The sequence below is a fragment of the Trichomycterus rosablanca genome, chromosome 2 (assembly GCF_030014385.1).
Source record: "Trichomycterus rosablanca isolate fTriRos1 chromosome 2, fTriRos1.hap1, whole genome shotgun sequence".
Taxonomy (NCBI): Eukaryota; Metazoa; Chordata; class Actinopteri; order Siluriformes; family Trichomycteridae; genus Trichomycterus; species Trichomycterus rosablanca.
This window is the reverse complement of record NC_085989.1, coordinates 28,436,049-28,452,617: the sequence shown is the minus strand read 5'-3', so window position 1 is coordinate 28,452,617 and position 16,569 is coordinate 28,436,049. Positions and strand designations below refer to the sequence as shown.

General features: G+C 40.0%; 1 protein-coding gene across 4 annotated transcripts in view; it reads left to right on the top strand.

Moving 5' to 3' along the window:
- Positions 1-16,569, top strand: part of nfyc (nuclear transcription factor Y, gamma) — a 33,938-nt gene that overhangs the window by 2,396 nt on the left and 14,973 nt on the right. For 2 of the 4 annotated variants that reach the window (XM_063013915.1, XM_063013923.1), the window contains exons 2-3: positions 13,124-13,233; positions 16,436-16,507. In XM_063013915.1, coding sequence (XP_062869985.1) covers positions 13,135-13,233; positions 16,436-16,507 — 171 coding nt within the window. In that variant the 5' untranslated portion in view covers positions 13,124-13,134. Of the gene's footprint in view, positions 1-4,348; positions 4,525-13,123; positions 13,234-16,435; positions 16,508-16,569 lie in introns of those variants that run through there. The other 2 variants (XM_063013906.1, XM_063013933.1) reach the window with 2 other exon arrangements.

Here is a 16,569-nt window from a genome sequence, read left to right as displayed (position 1 = left end):
TGATGACATCACGGAGCTGGTGGATGTTAGACACCTTGAACTCCTCCACCTTCCACTTGAGGATGCGCCACAGGTGCTCAATTGGGTTTAGTCCATCACCTTTACCTTCAGCTTCCTCAGCAAGGCAGTTGTCATCTTGGAGGTTGTGTTTGGGGTCGTTATCCTTTTGGAAAACTGCCATGAGGCCCAGTTTTCGAAGGGAGGGGATCATGCTCTGTTTCAGAATGTCACAGTACATGTTGGAATTCATGTTTCCCTCAATGAACTGCAGCTCCCCAGTGCCAGCAACACTCATGCAGCCCAAGACCATGATGCTACCACCACCATGCTTGACTGTAGGCAAGATACAGTTGTCTTGGTACTTCTCACCAGGGCGCCGCCACACATGCTGGACACCATCTGAGCCAAACAAGTTTATCTTGGTCTCGTCAGACCACAGGGCATTCCAGTAATCCATGTTCTTGGACTGCTTGTCTTCAGCAAACTGTTTGCGGGCTTTCTTGTGCGTCAGCTTCCTTCTGGGATGACGACCATGCAGACCGAGTTGATGCAGTGTGCGGCGTATGGTCTGAGCACTGACAGGCTGACCTCCCACGTCTTCAACCTCTGCAGCAATGCTGGCAGCACTCATGTGTCTATTTTTTAAAGCCAACCTCTGGATATGACGCCGAACACGTGGACTCAACTTCTTTGGTCGACCCTGGCGAAGCCTGTTCCGAGTGGAACCTGTCCTGGAAAACCGCTGTATGACCTTGGCCACCATGCTGTAGCTCAGTTTCAGGGTGTTAGCAATCTTCTTATAGCCCAGGCCATCTTTGTGGAGAGCAACAATTCTATTTCTCACATCCTCAGAGAGTTCTTTGCCATGAGGTGCCATGTTGAATATCCAGTGGTCAGTATGAGAGAATTGTTCCCAAAACACCAAATTTAACAGCCCTGCTCCCCATTTACACCTGGGACCTTGACACATGACACCAGGGAGGGACAACGACACATTTGGGCACAATTTGGACATGTTCACTGTGGGGTGTACTCACTTATGTTGCCAGCCATTTAGACATTAATGGCTGTGTGTTGAGTTATTTTCAGAAGACAGTAAATCTACACTGCTATACAAGTTGTACACTGACTACTCCAAGTTATATCCAAGTTTTATTTCTATAGTGTTGTCCCATGAAAAGATATAATGAAATATTTGCAGAAATGTGAGGGGTGTACTCACTTTTGTGATACACTGTATATATATATATATATGTGTAGATTTTTTTCCTCCCTAAATTTTCCTCCCAGTTTAGTCATATCCAATTACCTTATTGCTTTTTGCTTCCTCTCTACTGCTGCTGACTTCCACTCCTGACTGAGGAGAGCCTGAATTACCACACTGCTCCTTCAGCACGTGTGCTTTAGCCGACTGCATTTTTTCATCCACAGGAGGTGGGTTAATATGGGGCTCAGTCTATGGTGCATGGAGAGTCCCGAACTGATCTCCATTATCCCCAGTCTCATGATTGCATCAGTTATGAGGAATCCCCTCTGCCATCTGACTCGACAGATGAGCCAATCACTGTCTGTATAGGAGGCCAACCTGCCGGTAGCAGAGCTCAGATTCAAACTCTCAAATTTGAGATGTCAGCTCTGGTGTGCTAGTGTGTTTTACTGCTGCCAAGACAAAACAACAACTTGACAGTGCAACAAATGAGTATTGAGTATTTAGTTTTGATGATTTTAGTTTAACATATTGAATGTTGTTTTTGTTTGAGACCACGGGCAACAGTTTTCTTTTAATTCTTATGGGGTGGCACGGTGGCTTGGTGGGTAGCACTGTCGCCTCCTGGGTCCTGGGTTTGACTCCCAAGTGAAGCGATTCCAGGGTGTTTCTGTGTGGAGTTTGCATGTTCTCCCTGTTTCTGTGTGGGTTTCCTCCAGGAGCTCCGGTTTCCTTCCACAGTCCAAAGACTTGCAAGTGAGGTGAATTGGAGATACAAAATTGTCCCTGACTGTGTTTGACATTAAACTTGTGAACTGATGAATCCAGTAACTACCTGTCCTGTCATGTATGTAACAAAAGTGTGTAAAACATGAGGTTAAAATCCTAATAGATAAATAATATTCTTTAGTTATTTATAATTAAAATGCAAGTTAAATTTGTCTTTTTTATGCGAATCCAAAAAACAATCCGATTCAATAGATTTGTGATGGGACTAAGTAACTACTATACCCTACACAGAAGACCAGACAATTATAACCAGGTGCCGAATTGGTCATACTGCCTTCACCCACTGACACCTCCTGGTTGGCGAGCAGGCACCAACCTGTCAAATTGTGCTACACCTTTAACAATCAAACATATTTTATTAGAATGTCTTATAGTTTCAGCCATCAGAGACAATTTTTAGAACATAAAAGAATTGTTTGAGAAGATTCCTCCAGTTAAAATTCTTAACTTTTTGAAAAGTATTGATATAAAACAAATGATCTAAACATATAATGATTTACAGTTGTCTATGCCATAAAATAGCCAGTATGTTGCGGATATGGCAATAAACTCAAACAAACAAAATACCCTACACAGAGCTGAGCTGTAGGTACAAGTGTAGACATCATGTAAATTTTTGTAGCACTGGGTAAGGAAACAAAATACCCTCATTGAGCACAGTGGTAATGGTAGCATTGTAGCACACACAGAAAGCTGCAATGCCACCCTGGCCAGCTGTTGTTATAATCCATCCCATGTGCTCAGCAGCTGTATGGTCGTTTATCACACTGCAGCGGCTGCTAACAGCACACTATGTGCAGCGATACTTTGCCTCTTTTTTTAGCTCTTTTCTGTTTTTCCGTTATGCATTTCTGTACTTGTATGCGTAAATCTATCTGTACTCTTTGTCTCTTCTCCTCCTCCCATCATGTTGCTCTGTTTTGCTTTTCTGCCTGGTTCCTCTAAACAGTGGACATTTGCTGTAATGACAGGGATAAACCTTGAGGTCATTCAAGGTCTATCTTCAGCATCCTAAAAGGTTGCTGCACGGTCTTATTTCTTATTAGTGAGATGGTTTAGATTGCATTTATGTTTGTTGGAAATATTAATTGCTGCTAAGTATTCTTTTGGGTTTTTGTGATTATGATATAATTATAAACCTCCTTAAGCAAGGCATTAGTCAACCATGAATGTTTTTTTAATTACAAATAAATGCTATTTGTGCATGAATAGAATGCTGCACTTAATCAAATACTAATAATTGCATGAGATGTTGAATATTACACGTATGACATAATTTAACCAACTACTAGATGATTATATATTCTTTTTTATGTCACAATCTTGTATCTTTTCTGGATAAATAAGTTTGCTTATACCTGAGATTAAATTAGTCTTAAGGTCACCTGTAAAATCATTGATTTCTTTACATTTAAATAGTGCAGTATGCATCATAAAGTGTAAATTTGCTAACAACTTGCACATTCTGTGCAGTACTGGTGCACAGATGTCCTTGCACGCGTATGTGATGGATCTGCCCTGGATGACATTCCACTTTAAATCATCCGGCAGCGGCATGCAGCATCCTCTTTGACACCCCTTGCAACCAATCAGTGGCTTTGATCTGACTCACGTCACCGTATGGGCAGCCATTGTGCTATCTTTAGGGGTGGGCCCTAGAGACATTTTGTTTGACATTGTAAATAAGCAAGGGACAGTTGTTAGTGAGGAGCCAGTTGTTCATTGCAGCTCCAGCAGAGAACTCGCTGAGCAGGAAGAAAACAGTTTGAGGCTCGTGGACCGAGACTATCCTTCAGCTCTTTTTTCACTCTTTGCATTTGTCTGTTTTTTTCTTTTCTTTTTTTCTTTCCTGACCCCTACTCCACTTCTCAAGGTAACTTAAAACAGGAAGTTGACTCTCTGAAAAGAGGTGGAGCTGAAAAAGGGTGAGGAAGGGGGTGGAATTAGTCAGTGGAAGGACAGTCGGCTGAGCCAGTAGACGCAAAGCGGGCTCATGCGGATTTGAAGATAAGAGAAGAAATGGGTGGGATCTGGAAGAGAGGCGGATCAAAAGTATCATGTAGCAGGCTTGATTGCTTACTTTCAAGTGTTAAAGGGAAAGCAGGCTGGAGATTTTTGTCCAGGACTTGCTTTAGTGATCCTAAGTCATGCATTCTCTCTGTCTCTTTTCTCCACTGTTTTCATCCCACCTGCTCAGCGTGGACAAACGAAAGAGTGGCAAGGCTGAAACAAACTCCTCTGCCTTTTTATTTTTTTATTTTTTTAAACTTACTAAGAGAAAGGATGGAAGGGGGCTGTGTGTTTAGACAAGGGGGGATTTGGAGTTGATAGGGTATTGAAAGCGGAGGGGTTTGAAAAGGGTGGGGGTATTGCATTCCCTTTTGCTTTGCGCTCGGAGTGCGTTGGTGACTGCCTGCCCCACACAGCCTTTGTTTGCTTCTGGGACAGAGCCTGTGGACTTTCTGTGTCCGCCTCTCAAGGAGACTGCGATCCTTCTCAATCCGGCTGAGCGCTATGAAGAGCACGGGGTAAGTCTGACAACTACATTTGGACAATAGTTTTACAAAGCAACCTGTTTTGGTGGTCTTTCTGTTTCTGATTGTTTTTCCGTCTCTCTGTCACTGTCAGTCTTAAATAGCTTAAATAGCTTAAATGCTTAAATGCTTTTCTGTCCTTAAAAATGTTTTCATCCTTTGACTTTGCTGCCTGCTTTTTTATATAGAGCTTTGTCCTTGTTCTTGCATGCAAGTTTGATTCTTGACCTGTTAAAGCTGGAAAGGTCTGCAGTGTTTCTCTTCTGATTTAAGTAATGTAAGGTAATAATCCATCCTGCACAACTTCTGCTTTACCTTCGAGGCTTAATCTCTCGAGGGGTGTTTACATTTACCTGACAGTGATGTAGAGCAGAAAGTAAATATAGTGGTAGCGTTAAGGGGACAAACTTGACACGGTCCAGTGATAAGCCTGAGAGCTTGTGCTTTGGGAGCGATGCTTGGCAGATACTTGTCTTTTCTCGTCTCATGTGTCAGTATGTCTGGAAGGGTACTTTCCCCTCACTCAATAACCCTTAAATAATACCTTGCTCCCCTCTCTAATTGAAAGTTTCCATTGGTGCCTCTGACGGTGTCCTGATGTAGGGAGGGTGAACTAAAAATAGCCACTAGTTGAAGCCGTCACTGCCAATTCTCTCCATGATTTGTTTGCATTGGATTTGAATATAATTTGTGGCATGTTGGCAATACAGATTTGGAAGAATGCGATCAAGACATTAAAGAAATGATTGAGCGGCATCTTGCTGCTCCAGGTTAAGGTGACCTTTTGCACGTTCGTTCTGTTGACCCAGCAGTTTTAACTCAGCTGGTGCACTTTTCACACAGGAGCTTTAGAAATTTCGCTGGCAAGCTTACCAAGCGTACACTTGGGAGCAAGCTCTAGCTCGTATCTCACTGTGCTAGTGGGGCCTGTTGGCGGATGAAGGTCACAAAAACGTGAGAGCGGCTCCCACTGCCACTCTCGACGCAGACAGGCCGAGAGGACATTGGATGCTTTGCAGTCCCCTACACAACAGAAGCTCATTCATCGGCTTGCCCTCTGGGGACGGCGACACACATACTGCCTTTTTGGGTTTCACGCGGGGTCATCAAGCGCCCCAGCTCAAGTCCTGTATCCCTTCTGTTAGTGTGACTGCTATTCTTTATCCCTGCTTACGTTACCATTCTCTCTCCCTCTGTGCTTTGAAATGACCTTGAGAGCTCAGTCACAGCTTCCTGGAGTTGGTGTAATGCTGAACCAAGGGCATGTTTAGCACGCTTGAGTTATAGGTGTACTGTTATTCATAGGTCAGTGCAGCCGTGTCTGGTGTTTTTTGGTGGTTAATTCGTAATGCATTGCTCCGTGCTGGTTTGTGTTTTTTTGTTTTGCTTGAGTTGATGATTAACCAGAAACAGCAGCAGCATTGCGTTTCCCTCACTGTCCTCTGTGTGACAATGTCACAGTGGTTAATGAGTCCTAAACGTAGCAAGACTCGTTCGTTTGGTACCCTTGAGCTGACCTTTACGTATCAGATTGATTTGTTTCCATTTCAAACCATCTGCAGTTTTTTTCTTGCTTAGTAAAGGCAGATTGGTAGCATGAAATTCAACACCCTGTTTATTTTGAGTTATCACATCCAACAGTTTGCATAGTCAAGGGCACTTTGGAATGCTTGAGAGGAAATGCCATACAATGTCATTAAGAGTGCAAATCCTATGTAAAATTTATCGTTTAACTCGACTGAACACAAAGTGTAGTTGTGTCACAGTTCTTCACCCATTCTGCTGTGCACATCCCCCTCCTTTTCAGCGCTTAGATGTCAGATTAGGTTGTATTACTACTGTCATATCTACATCTTCATCAGCTCTCTGTTCTCCTGTACAGAGAGCAAGAACAAGGGAGGAGAGGAGCAGGATGAGAAATTATGATACAGTATAGACATCACTGGTTAGCGTTTTGAAGGTCGAAATGATTGCTTATTTTATGAATTTGAAAGGTCAGCCGGATGCCAATTTTTAGTTCCGCTTTTGTAATTGATAAGTGTATGGGTCTAAGTCCTTGCACAGGCACAGATGATGGTAGTTGACTGGAGTAAAACACAAACATTATTTTAGAGAGACAGACAAGAGGTATGACAGTCAAACAGAGCAAAGCTAAATTGAACATCTCAGTGTTATTTATTGCAACACGATCAGGTATTAGACCAAATATTGAAAGGACTGTACATTTCCTAATAACTGTCTGGTCTAGTAGACACATTTGCTTCCATGCTTTTTTGTTTTCAAGGACTTATGCCTAATTTTTCACATGGTTTTTGCTCTGTAATGAAAGGTTGAACAACAGTTGGCATTATGATTAAACATTTTCTCTTTGTCTCACTTAAACTAGGAACTTTCTTTTTTTTTTTTTTTTAATAAAACAATAATTTAAATTCAAACTTGTCCAAATCAAAAGTTAAACCACTCTTTCATTTTAGTAAATATAACAGGAGATGAATGTTGTAGAAATGTTCTGATAACACCCAAGCATTTAAGAACTGCTGAGTGCCACTTGCTGCTACAGACTGATCATTACAGGTACAGAAGTTTTAAAAGCTCTCCCCCTACACTACTCTTATCAGGTGTATGTCTGTGCATATAAATGCTTTTGGTTTATTTGATTTTGAATTTTCTATGAAGTCATATTAAACGTATTGATTGACATTACAAAACGACAGCTTTTACACAAAGACTGTCAACATTAACTATATGGAGAGCAAAGCAGAATTCAACATCTCAATATTATTTATTGCAACAAAGTCAGGCATTAGACAAAATACTGAAATGACGTGTATTACGTAATTACATTGGCTGTACATTCTTCTGAGCGCATGACCCCACTGCTGGATAACGTGTTACGCATGAGTGCCAAGGGGGTGCTGAGAAATTTCAACCAGCAACTGTCGGGCAATTAGTTAATCATTACAGTTCTTAACTGTTACTGAAATTTGCTGGACATTTAAAAATAGAAGAAATGACTCCATGTTGTCTGAACATAGTCACTTGACTCTTTTTGCATCATGTTAATGGATTTTGTTTGAGAGACTGCTCTTTATCTCCGCTTTGTTAAAATGCTAGATTTAATGCTCTAATAATTAGTAAAAATTCAACCTTATATCATCATAATGGAAACTTCTTAACTGATGTGTTGGGCTCGTGAGTTTTTCTGATGCAGGGAGAGAGTTTACAAATGTACTTTTTTGGCAGCAGAGCCGAGGTTGTTGATTTATCAGCGTAGCACTGGCATGGTCCAAGGACTGTAGACCTAACAGCTGAAGGTAGAGTGACAAAAGTAAATAAGCAGTTTGTACTTAAAAGTTAAAACAATTAGCTCAAATATTTTCATGCTCTTTTAGCACAATTCCATACCCCCAGTCTGTCCCATGTGTGCTAATGTGTTAGTGCGTGTGAAGTGTGAACATCCTGAAGGATCAAACTTTTCTTAATAACACTGGGTAATGCCCAGTTATCCTGGCTTTGTGATTCCTTCTAATTACAAAGGCTTACTTTAGCTGTAGCAGGTAAGCATGGTATAAAGGAAATTGCTGTAGCTTAACATTCAATAACAGCCCGAAGCTGAGCCTCAAATTTTCTACCTCTCAAACTGTTTTTGCCTTTTTCTTTTTTGCTAGTGTGTCCTAGAATTGTAGTTTAGGTTAGGGATGCAGTTTTATCCAGTTTCTTTTAACCATTAACCGACAATTAGTCGTCGGGTAACCGCATCATTGAGTATTGTAACAATAATGCTTTTATTAAATAAAAACCAGTGTAGCAGTGACTGTAGATTATACACCACATAGCATGTACATTTTAAACAAAAGCCAGGTAAGCATGATAATCAGGAAAAAATAATTAAGATATTTAAGCCTATTAAAGCTTTTACTGAGAAGCTTAGTTATTAACAGATAATCAGCCTTTATACTGGGTATGATGCACAATATCCACATTATTTTTAAAAATAAAGCTAAACATGAATCCACATGATCAGAGTTTAAATGCTGTCAGCCATTAAATATGTTGCACAGTAGTTCTGTCAATCATGGTTTAAATAACATAAATGCACAGAAGTTTCTCTGTTCAGGTTTCAACTACAACACTTTTTAGCACAGTTAGAAACAACTGGAGCATGTGCACTTAAGGATGGAGCATGTAGAATGCAACACAAATCAGTACTATTTACAACTTGCATGCAAGATCTGTACCTCAGCTGTCAGCTTCTGGAAATGAATTGAAATAATCAAAAAAGTACTTGTTTGTGGTGCTCGGGTGGTGCAGAGGTCTGTTACGTTAGCCCACCACTGCCGAGATCCAGCTTCGAAAGTCAGCAATGCTATCGGCCAGCCAGGCTTCTGCACAGGCATGATTACCTCCTGTCGAGGGTTTTTCTTCCTTGTGCCAAGTGTTTTCCAGTGGCACCAGACCTTTAACGGTTAATTGCTTAAAGATTGCCATTCCTACTTTAAATGGTACACCTCCAGCATTTCAGTATTTCATTACCGCAGCATCTGTGTTATGACTTGGTGTGCATTAACGTTCTGTAGGTGTAACTTAAAGGGGTTAGTGGTTTAGTTTTAAGCAGGGACTCTCTTATTGTACAGTAATACCTCCACTTTTAAATTTAAAACTTTTGTCATTTAAACTTGTCAATTTTTTTTTTTTTTTTTTTTTTTTTGATAAAAATAAGGAAAAGTAAAATTTAACTACTGCAACTTTTTGTTGGTCAGCAAAAAAAACAAACATTATTTAAAACCCATAAAAATATAATCGCTTTAATCAGATAAAAAATAATGTTAAAATATATAAAATAATATATATTTTTTAAGCTTTTCCATGATTTTATACACTACATTGTCTTATTTACATGCCATACCAATAGTTCCAGCATTTCACCTTGTGACGACGCTGGGTCATTTGCAATTTATTCAATAACTTGTTTGTGTAGATGTTATTTGCAGTGTCTCGTTTGCATTGAATTTGTGACTTTATTATTTGTCACTGTCACCCATCTGGTACAAGTATTTTTTTGTTGTTTGTACATTATCATAACAGTAACGCACGGTCTCGAGTGGCTTATTGCTTTTATAAAACGGCGGTCAACATAAAATATAATAAATACAACAATACAACAAATACACAATTCATAAATGTATTTATTGTGTATAAACTTACAATAAAGCATTCTTCCGCGACGCAAAATAGTTCGATTAACAGTGTTGCTAGGCAACATGAGGGCGAAAATAACATTAACTTTTTCTATTCAGTGGCGTATTAATATGGAATGATGTGAGGTGGTCCTAGGTGTGCGTTTATCGGGGATTTTACAACGGCTTCGAACGCGGCTCAGCCAATCAGATTTTAGGACCGGAACTATCCGTTTTATAAGGGTTATTTTACTACTGAGGTAGTAAGTCTTGGAACATATAATGACCTAAGACGACTTTCTTTTCTTGAGGTTTGTCTTCTTGCATTATACAAACATTAAAAATACAGCAACAAAAAAGCTGCAATTACATGAACATTTTTGTGGCTTCAGCGGGAAGCAGTGGACTTCTCCTGAATGTTTTATTGCATGATATGTGATAATGTGATGCAACTGACAGTGTTGGACACTCCTTCACTGCTGTGAAATAAAGCTTTGTCTTTGATAGATGGGCACATGATTATGACGATGTACATTCGGTCAAAAGTTGAAAGCTGCTTAATTCCTAATGGGCGATTCAAGACATTCTCATTAACATATATAGCATCATTGTGATTTGAACATCTGTCTTAGTGAATGCACCCGAACATTATTACTTAAGACAGCAGCACGTAATTAAGCTTTTTCAACCGGTTCACCTCAGTCCACCATTTTCAAGTCGGCCGTGTGAAATGGCGGCACACACCTTTACTGAGGTGCTGATGAAATCTAAATGCCAACCTGCATGGAGCAGACTTAGGCCGCTGGTGGAATTTTTGCTGACTTAGCTCTTGCTTGCAGCATTGACTTTCTAAGATGCAGAGGAGCAGCGGTAACCGCGTATGAGGCAGCCGCACAGGTCAGGAGAAATCCATCACCACCATTGCTGCCCAACTTGCTGAAGGGCAAGAGCAATCAACGCTCATGAGCTCAAAAAAGCAGGCAGCTTGGCTAGCTCTCTATTCAGGAAGAGAAGGGTACACTGAGTGTTCATTATGATTTCCCCTGCTGTGTTATTAACAGCCAGTTTATCATCAGCACATTATATAGGTATAAGGAGATTCAACGTTACTGTGTAATTAATAACAGACCCAATAACACTTGGATTTCAGAGTGGGTTTAAATGGATAAAGACCTACAATGCTAATAAAAGAAGTATATATTAAGGTTAAATGTTATAAGCTTACTGGTACACCGGTTTCGCACCAGTGTCCCCAGCATTTCTGCCCAAAGTGGATACCAGTCCATAACCCTGGTCAACCCCTTGCTTACTCTCAAGGTCTGCTATGAAGAGCAACACCTTTCTCATGCCTGTATGAAATTAGTTCTTTTCTCTTGAAATCCAACATCTAATCAACAGGAGTTTAATTATGTATTCAAACTTTTGTTGTGTGGAATAGAATGATTATCAGGTGCAGCTTTATACACTGTATAAAAGGTATGGCTACGTCTGGGGTGGCACGCTGGTTTGGTGGGTAGCACTGTCGCCTTCCAGCAAGAGGGTCCTGGGTTTGATCGCCAGGTGGAGTGGTCAGGGTCCTTTTTGTGTGGAGTTTGCATGTTCTTCCCGTGTTTGCGTGGGTTTTTTCCAGTAGCTCCGGTTTCCTCCCATAGTCCAAAGACATGCAAGTTAGTTGAACTGGAGATACAAAATTGTCCATGCCTGTGTTTGACTTGAACTAAAGAATCTTGGGTAAAGAGGTTTTTTAGAGAGGTAAATTACCTGTAACCAAAGTGTGTAAAACATGACGTTAAAATCCTAATAAATAAATAAATAAACATCTGGGTCTGTTACTAAATGCAATTATTATTACATAAATTTTTTTTTAAATACACTCCCTGACCACTTTATTAGGAACACCTGTGCACCTGTTTCATGGCTTTGAATTATATAACCAATGCCTTTGGTCTTTTTTACCTCTGACACACACAATCATAAAAGACCACTTGTGATCAAAGTCATTTTCCTTTTTCATTAAATTTGTTGTTACTCCAAATCCATTCATCTCTTTTTCATTGTACCAGGATTGCTGCAGCTACACCTTTCTTTCAACTCTGAAATGACACCGAAGTTTACTGCATACAGCTATCCCAGTCGATGCCCATGATTTATTTATTAGTATTGCTTCTGCCCTAATGCTATTGATTCAGATTCGCATACTAAAAGCAATGAATCCACCAAAATGAAAGGAGAGGTCTCTGTTGTCTGTGCTTGTGCTTATTTCTTCATGTTTGACCCATATAATGATGCCACACAGCAGTCTGATTGCTGTTGTCTGCAGCTCCTCAGTCTAAGCCCTTGGCGTATTGTCCTGCTTTGGATTATAGTTGTATTGCACAAGGCAATACTTGTCTTCACTCTTGTGCTCCTGCACCAGTGGCACCCCACCCAGCTATTTTTGGCTGACTTTTTTTCTTCCAGAGAGCAAAAAAAAAGGGGCGGGGGGGAGCAAGCAACATTGAGCTTCTCGCGAACACATGCTCAGGCAAGTTGGCTAAACTTCTAAGAAGAATTCCACTCATGCCATAGTAACCTGCCAGCGTTACTCTGAGTGCCTGGCATGAAAGCCCAGGCCCACCAATTTTGCAATTGATTTAAATGTGTGTGTGCTTAAATGTGTGGCATTAGTGTTTGTCAGGGCTACTTCTAGAGATATACACAGAGTAGCAGCCACTTTTGTTGCTTAAGCCTGATCACTTCTTTACTGTTGGTAGCTACTGTGTGAATTTCATGGAATGGAAGTTTAGCTGGAATACACATCTTAAAATAAATGAACACTACAACATTTAAGTTAAATATGTGGAAGATGTTTAGATGTTTGTGGATTACGTAAAGAAGGGCTTGACAGGATTTTTTAAAGGAACTGTTTTCTACCCATTTATTAATAGCACTGATTTATTAAGAGAGCTTTTTTGTGTGTGTGCTTGTGTTTTTTTTTAAACCACACTAGCCTTATCAGTCTTCCAAAAGTTTCCTGCCCACTAAAGGGATCTAAAACAATAGAAAATGTATCTTGGACATCTACAGAAGTCTGTGCCATAATGTATCATTGTCATTTCTGCCTCTGTTGTTTTTGATGCAGAAGCCAAATTGAGTTGAATGCTTTCCAAATGGTTTTCCACTTTACGCAGTACTGACTTTTGTACACTATGTAGTGACATTTGCAGTGTATGTGAAGCAATTTTGGATTTCCACTGCTGACATAGCTTCACTAACGAGTTACACTTGAGTTTCTGGTTTGTACTTTTTGTATCTACTTAGATAGTTATCTCCTTGGGGTCTAAACTGAACAAGAATGAACATTATACCTAAGAAGCCTAAGAAATGTTAAGTATAGACTTTAAAATAGAATTTCTTGTTCTCTCTCGTTTTTACAGCAAACCTGAAAATGTCAGCGGACTCTTTTGGTGCAGGGGGAAGCGATGCCCAGCAGAACCTGCAGTCCTTTTGGCCCAGAGTCATGGAGGAGATCAGGAACCTCACCCAGGTATGAAACACACACACACACACACACACACACACACACACAGTGCGTTTGAGCACGCGCAAGTTTTATTTATGTGTGCGAGTTTTTTTTTTTCCTTTTTCTTTCTTTGGTGAATAGACTTTTATTCACTTGCTTTTTTGGAGCAGTTTACAACTTGTTTGTCTTTGTTCAATAGGATTAAGTTTTCATGCTCTCATTCATAATGAAAAGACATACAACACAATGCTATACAAGACTAACACACTTGCTGTTACATAAGATGTTCTTTTGCTTTGATTGACTTAGGCATTTTAATATATACAAAGATTTTTGTGCTTTCCTTACTCACTATTAACCCACCCTGGCTTACATGCATCATTATCTATATTGTTGATACAGTTGCAATTAGACATACTCAGGCCACTTATATTCACTTATGCTAAACATTTATGTAGAGCTAGATTTTCCTTTAAATTGTCTATCAGTTGAATGATGCAGCAAATAAATGATGTATTTTAGAGTAGCAGGATATTTTGTTGCTACTACTATGTCACAATTATTCAACCCCACATAGTATTGTTGATTAGAAAACCTACTACTAGTCTGTATGAGCTAGTCTGTATAAGTTAGGTTACAACATGATTAAACCAATGAGACTCAACAGCAACCCTTAAATGTGTAATGTGTTTTATAATCGTCGTCCAAGGTCCGACCGTGTTCAAGGGGTGTGCCTAGAGACACCATTGGGAGTACTGTCCAGCAGTTCCAAACTTTTGGTGCAACAACAAACCTACCCACGGTGGCTAAGTGGGTAGCACTGTCGCCTCACAGCAAGAAGGTCCTGGGTTCGATCCCCAGGTGGGGAGGCCCGGGTCCTTTCTGTGTGGAGTATGCATGTTCTCCCCATGTCCGCGTGAGTTTCCTCTGGGTTCTCCGGTTTCCTCCCACAGTGCAAAGACATACAAGTGAGGTGAATTGGAGTTACTAAATTGTCCATGACTGTGTTTGATATAACCTTGTAAACTGATGAACCTTGTGTGTAATGAGTAACTACCGTTCCTGTCATGAATGTAACTAGAGATGGACCGATCGGGTTTTTTGGCATCGATTGCGATCTCCGATCTCCTTTCAGGGCAATCGGCCAATAGTCGATTTCGATCGGGGGTGGGGTGGGGGGGCGGGGGGGGTGTGACATGCAATTTTTAGCACAAAATCAGCAGTAAATAATAAAGTAACCAAACAATTATTTTTTTCACCCACAGGAGACATATCTTATTAGTCTAACTGACCACACACACACAGGTTTAATGTTATCCAGTTTAGTCTGAAAAAAACTTAAAAAGAGCCTCACAGTGAAGATAAACCGAAAGCAACAGCGTGTGTGTGTTTCTTTAAAAAAACGCTTTGTTCACAGTGTCGCTTTAAATGATTCTGATTCAGGAGTCGAATGTGACGCGTAAGTTTCTCTCTCCGTTTTTACTGTTGTTAATAAATGCTGTGGTTTTAAATAAACACCAGCTACTACAGAACATTTTGTGTGACTTTCTTACATTAAAAAGCTTAATTAAAAAGCTTAATTAAACCGCTATTACCACAGAGCGGTCACCGAGTCAGACTCGTTCCGTCTGTGGAGCTAAAAGTTCTGATTACCCTAAAAGTTTAGCAGATGATCCTGAACTAACGAATTTGGTAATGAATAAACTTTTGCCTCTGATTGGCTCTGTAACGTTTTTGTTCTCATTTACATCAAAAGCAAGAACCGCTCACGATTTACCAAACTGAACACGAGTTTGAATAACGTGCTGATAGAATCGGCTCAGATGTGACCGGGTTGAATTATCTTTTTAAAGTAAATATTTCAGTCAGCAAAATTGCATCGTATGTATGATGCACAACGTTAATTCTGTTATTTTAGGTCGTGAAGAGCTTTCACTGTGGTTTCTGTACGATGGTTGATGAATGGTGATGTGATGGTTCGTGTTTTGTAGCTCAAAGTCTGGATCAATTCACTGAGCTGTTAAGCTTAACATGATCTTTATATATCAAGTGATCGGATCGGCTACATTTGGGAAATATCGTCCGATCGTCGATAGCATATTTTGATTGAAAATCGGCCGATATCGATTTAAAGTCGATCGATCGCCCCATCTCTAAATGTAACCAAAAGTGTAAAACATGACGTTAAACTCTTAATAAACAAACAAACAAACGACAAACCTACCTGGCCATGGAAGAAAGCCTACAATTTTGTCCAGAGGCCTTAGCAGTGTCAGGAAAAACGAGGTTTTTTTTTTTTTACTGTCTCACAGGATGGCCTGATGAAGGGATATGTCAGAAATATGTCAGTGGCAACCATAAGATCATCAATTAGGAACCAAGGACTTTGTGGCCAAACTCTACAAAGCATGACAATAAAAACTGAAAATGTTTTGCCATCAGCAGTTTGTCTGGCTCAAGAAAAGCAAGGCTTATGATCAGGAGAATACTTTCCCCATGGTCAAGCATGGATGTGGGTCATTGATGATGTGGGGATGTGTTTTTGCTGCAGGAACTGGCAGTATTTACCAGGGCATTTTGAAAAGGAGTGTCATGTCTTCTGTGCTGAAATTGAACCTTGGTGATAATAAAACCTTCTAGCAAGACAATGATCCAAAGCACACTTCCAAGTCAACCTAAGCTTGGTTAAATAATCAGTCTTGGAATATCCTGGAGTGGCCTTCTCAGTTTTTAGATTCATAATAGAGGTTGAAGCATGAAAACCATCAAGCATCAATAGCATCAATGAGCTGGAAGCTTTTGCATGAGAATAATGAATGAAGATTCTACAATAGAGGTGTCAGAAGCTTGTTAGCACTTTTTCCCCAGCAAAATTCCCCAATAGAGGTTATCAAGGCAAAAGAATGTTCAACCAAGTACTGAGACTAGAAGTTGAATAATAGTGTACATGGACACAGAGATTTTTTTTTACAACATTTGATGTTTATTTTTTTCAACCGAGATCTAGCTTAAAACACTGATTGATTTGGTTTACAAAAGCAGTATTGCCATACAAAAACCAACACATGAAGCTATGATTTACACCTACCCTCACCCTAGATAGTTCAACAATAACACTTCAGTCCGTAAATCATTGCTGCTGTGTACCTATCTTTGTATTATGGCCTGTTTTGGTAGGATTAAATGTGGATTATTATGCTGTGACATGCTGTTACTCTTGTTTCAGAAGGATTTTCGTGTGCAGGAGCTTCCACTCGCTCGCATCAAGAAAATCATGAAGTTGGATGAGGATGTGAAGGTAAGATAGAATAAGATTCCTTTATTGATCCCCATGGGGGAAATTCGAGTGTTACAGCAGCT